Here is a 4,229-nt window from a genome sequence, read left to right as displayed (position 1 = left end):
TCCTGGAATAGCGGCGCCGAGGCATAAAATCTCTGATCACGCCTTCCTTCGGGAAGGGAAGTAAAGCCGTTGGTCCCCAGTCTATGAGTTGATGTGATGAATCCACCGACATGACACTTAATTCTGACTTATGCCCGGTAAACGGCCGATTTAAATGTGCAGTGATCCAAGCTGTCAAAACCAAAGGATTTTTTGATCCAGATAAAAATAATGTGTCCAGAATAGATCAGACACGAACCGATTCATAACTTTTCATGTAGGTTTGTCGGTGCAGATTGCCTTGCTTAGGCTGTGAACCATTTGCCGAGTTAAATTTAACTCGTAGTTAAAAGTGACATTTCGAAAGTTATTTCTTATGTTCGAAAATCCCCGTGCTGTCGATCGACCGGTTTTCGAGCCACGGTCGTCAAAATTTAACTTCTTGTATGTCAGAAATAACCACGCTCGGATAGCAGGGTTAATCGATAACTTTCCATCTGTCAAATTTTAACCAAAAGTTAAAATAATCCACCAAATGGTTCAGAGCCTTAAACCTCTGCCTAAACACTACTCTATCCGAAAGAGAATGGCTACGTGCTTCATCCTCTCTTTCTGCCTACCAAATGGGAGATTAAAGTGATTAAAGTGTAATCTAGGTTTTCCAAAATCCGGATTAAATCGCATATTATCTTCGATAGAGTTTACGTTGCTATCAACGTTGCTCCCGAAGTCCCGTTGCTTCTCAACGAATTTTTATGTTGCACCCTTTCCGTTCCAAGTCTCTGATTTCATGCTATCTTTTATGTTGAGCTGTGTAGACTTTCGGGCTGTCACCTATTGCATGTGTGTTTGTGTGTGTACTGACAGTCAGGTATCATCGTCAACATTGCCAAGAGGTGGTGCTTATTTACATCGCGTAGCTATAGGTTGAATTTTTAAATCAAATTTTCATTAAAGTGAACAGATCCCGATGGTTTTTGTTTAATGTTCCCGTGAAGTAGTGAAGCCGGTCGTTGTCCGCGCAATGCGTATGTCCATAAACACCCCGGAGGACTGCACAATCAACGAGCAGTTCATCAAGCTGGTTCACGAAACGCCGCTGCTATGGAACTTGCACTTGCCCCTCTATCGGAACCGGGAAATCAAGGAGCAAAAGTGGGCTGATGTCGGGGCCGTGTTCAATCTCAGTGGTAAGAGTTGTACCTAATATGCATTCAAATTAACGATTGTGGGGTTTTGATTTTGGGTGCTACATCTTACAGGCACCGAAGCATACAAGAAGTTTGTTGCCTTGCGGGAAAAGTACAAACGCGAACAGAAGCTACGCGAAAGTAAAAGTATTGCCCAAACGGAATGTTGGCGATTGTACGATAAGCTCAAGTTCCTGGATACGGTTTCGTTTTCCCGGGATCGTCGATGGTGCAAACCTAAGTACGTCATCCGGCGGCAGAATGGGTTTCCAACGACTGCTCATTCGCGGCAGGATTTGACATCGTTAATCAAAACGGAATTTCCCGATCTGCAGACGGTGGGATCCGTGCCGACTTCGCCGAGCTACCAGATGTCCGGGGAACCGTCGGAGAATGAATCCAACGAAGCATACCAGGACAACTCGGATTATTACAATGACTCAACCATGCAGGGACCGAACTCGGAAGAACCTGAAGGAGGCGATTACGCGGAGAAAATCGAGAGTATGCCCGATGTGCATCCGGTGGCTGGAACTTCGTTTCAACAGCAGGATCAACAGCAACAATTTCTGAGTCGCTTGGAGTGTAAAACGAATGCAATTTTGGACGATCACGAAAAGCGAAAGAGCGGAAGTTGGGTACGATGCGAGACTCTTGGGCACCGGGTGGCCCAAACCATGCACACACTGGAAGAGCACGATCCTGATTTGGCACTTAAGTTCGACATAATGTTGAGCGAAGCTATCACTAGTATTAAGAAGGATCAGCTGCAGAGGTTGATGGCCCGGCAGCAACAGCAGCGGGAAGATGAAGAGCAAAGGAAACGTTCCGAGCAGCTGCGGCTACAGCAGCAGCAGCAGCAATTAGTGCAGATGCAGCAAAGGCAACAACAAAATGCCGACAGCGTGGGGCTGGATCAGCAGCACTCACAACTTTGATTGGAAGGTAGGTAATGTTGTGTGTCGGAACTCTATTTCCCACTTTAATGACTGACAGCACTACGGATGAAGTATGAATCTTCTACACGGTAGTTTATTTATTATCTACAATGATTGACCTGCAAGGCAGTGTTTGTGTTGCAGCAAAATCCTGAGCTTTTCATGAATCCTGAACATATTAAAAGTATCTAGGTTAACCGTAGAAGACTGCAATGGATGTGATCCGAACGCTCCTTCCTTGCCAAATAGGTGTTTAATTTTCCAAGTCAAGGTAAACAAGTTGTTTCAAACATATATTGAGCATATTAAAAATGTACTACCTATAACAAATCCTTAACCACAAGATGCGTCGATACATGCAATCGCCAATTCTCCCTTTACAACTTCGATAAATGCTTATTTTCACCGTCAAGACTCAGATGACCATTTAATGGGGCAACGTTCTGATAGTACTTCTGTGCATGCAGTCCCGTATGTTCCGTCCGATGCCAATTTTTCGCCATCTGCCGTAGCTGCTCCGCCGAGAGGTCCTTGTGAGTTTCAAAATCATGCAACGTGATGTAGTCATAGTCCTTCGGATAAAGATCATCGCCCGGCAGCAGAAACACGGCCGCATCCGTACACTTGAACTGAACGGGGCAAAACAGTTCACTTCCCTTGTGATTCCTCTCCTTGGCAAAGCGAACAATTTCGTCGATATCGTACAGGTGAGCCAGTCTGGTCAGTTCGTAGCACTGCGGTGGAGCGAGCCACAGCTTTTCCTCACGATGCGCTTTCAGCAATCCGGCAGGAGTGTCCCACTGGAATGCATAGTTTACATTCTACAATGAACAGCAAAAAACAGATTTATGAAGCCCTTACCATGTATTCATGCACTTCATGGGGTTCTGCATGAACCGCAGGTTTCTCATTCAGTGCCACAAGGTAGAATGCCGTTTCGAACCTTCGCTTTCGGAACATTGCCGGAGTCAACCAGACGGACCATTCGTACATGTTGAGGACGTCCGGAACGATGCCCAGCTTGTTGCACAGCTCCATAAAGGTCGTTTCACTATCGTGGACACCTTTTTGATGAGAGGGAATATCGAAATCTCCCACGGCACTGCTGTAACCTGTTGCGTTCAGCCCTACTTGACCTGGCTTCTGCCCCAATAGCACTCCCAGCTCTTCGAATGCTTCCCTGAGCGCCGCTAGCCGAAGTGAGATGTTCCTGAAAGTCTTTCAAAACCATGCATAACCATTAATCACTAGGGCATTTCCAAAACTCACCTATCTAGCACTTCTGCACTATCATTTTCGAAAATGAACGGTCTCGGACCGGAAACTTCGGTTAAATTTTGCAACAGTTCTCTCGAAACTCCTTTCCGCGAGAAAACTCCATTCCACTGGGGATTTTCATCTTGCTTATCGAACGCTCCACCGGGAAACACAATACTATTGGGCATAAACGACGTCTTCTCGGTTCGCTTGAATACCAGTACCTACAAAGGGGATAACGTTTACTGGGTGATAAGCATTTGATTTACGATTGCCAATTATGTGTCTTAACCGATACAATTACATTCGCTTACCTTATAGTTATACTCGTTTTTGGTAGCCACTCGATTGCCGTCCCGGGCCAGAATCAACAGACTAGCCGAATCTCGCCAATATTTTGCGAATTTTCTCATTATTTAGTGCTAATGTTCAACTGTTTGCTGTCCGATTAAAAGCATTCACGTAACCCACTTCGTAGCCTGTTTCTAATCAGACTCAGTTGAATGAATGAGTATAGAGTAGATAATCAAAACAGCGAGCAAACCTCGGAGCAAACTCTACAAATAATTATTGGGAAACCTACACATACAAATTGTACAGTAGGTAGTAGTAGGGTAGGTAGTTTAAGGTAGCTGGACATGCTTTAAGCATTCTTGATATGCATTGATGTATAATTCGGCTTAACCTAAGATTTTGCTATTTTATTCCAACAAACCAATCCCACCAAGGTGGTCATTCTCTAAAACAGGCATGATAGGACTAGGAACTGTAATTAATAATAATAGAAACTCAAAAGAACTAAAGTTGAAAAGACGCATCTGTGTCACTTGATAAGTTATACATGTAAACCACACACATTCAAGAA

The 4,229-nt window shown here is 44.5% G+C and overlaps 2 protein-coding genes across 2 annotated transcripts; one reads left to right on the top strand and one right to left on the bottom strand.

The window, feature by feature from the left end:
• Positions 1-863: 863 nt before the first annotated feature.
• On the top strand, positions 864-2,312 carry LOC135703645 (ras-interacting protein RIP3-like). Its single transcript, XM_065224924.1, has 2 exons — positions 864-1,169; positions 1,242-2,312. The coding sequence occupies exons 1-2, from the start codon at positions 1,004-1,006 to the stop codon at positions 2,105-2,107; spliced, it is 1,032 nt and encodes a 343-aa protein (XP_065080996.1). The 5' UTR covers positions 864-1,003; the 3' UTR covers positions 2,108-2,312.
• Positions 2,180-3,858, bottom strand: LOC135703644 (acyl-coenzyme A diphosphatase NUDT19-like). Its single transcript, XM_065224923.1, has 4 exons — positions 3,679-3,858; positions 3,377-3,588; positions 2,969-3,317; positions 2,180-2,907 (listed from the first exon to the last, which is right to left on the bottom strand). The coding sequence occupies exons 1-4, from the start codon at positions 3,775-3,777 to the stop codon at positions 2,485-2,487; spliced, it is 1,083 nt and encodes a 360-aa protein (XP_065080995.1). The 5' UTR covers positions 3,778-3,858; the 3' UTR covers positions 2,180-2,484.
• Between the last annotated feature and the right edge of the window lie 371 nt (positions 3,859-4,229).

This window comes from Ochlerotatus camptorhynchus, unplaced genomic scaffold (genome assembly GCF_037179485.1).
Source record: "Ochlerotatus camptorhynchus isolate MF236.1 unplaced genomic scaffold, CSIRO-AGI_Acam_v1.1 ptg000220l, whole genome shotgun sequence".
NCBI lineage: Eukaryota > Metazoa > Arthropoda > Insecta > Diptera > Culicidae > Ochlerotatus > Ochlerotatus camptorhynchus.
Note: the sequence above shows the minus strand (reverse complement) of the source record. Positions and strands in the feature narration are given on the sequence as shown.

Excerpts from the sequence above, each read along its gene's own strand:
- LOC135703645 (XM_065224924.1), top strand. The coding sequence starts at position 1,004 with ATGCGTATGTCCATAAACACCCCGGAGGACTGCACAATCAACGAGCAG. Across the intron at positions 1,170-1,241 it reads GGCCGTGTTCAATCTCAGTG|GCACCGAAGCATACAAGAAG; the intron begins GTAAGAGTTGTA and ends TACATCTTACAG.
- LOC135703644 (XM_065224923.1), bottom strand. The coding sequence starts at position 3,777 with ATGAGAAAATTCGCAAAATATTGGCGAGATTCGGCTAGTCTGTTGATT. Across the intron at positions 3,589-3,678 it reads AAAACGAGTATAACTATAAG|GTACTGGTATTCAAGCGAAC; the intron begins GTAAGCGAATGT and ends TCCCCTTTGTAG. Across the intron at positions 3,318-3,376 it reads AGTGCAGAAGTGCTAGATAG|GAACATCTCACTTCGGCTAG; the intron begins GTGAGTTTTGGA and ends AAAGACTTTCAG.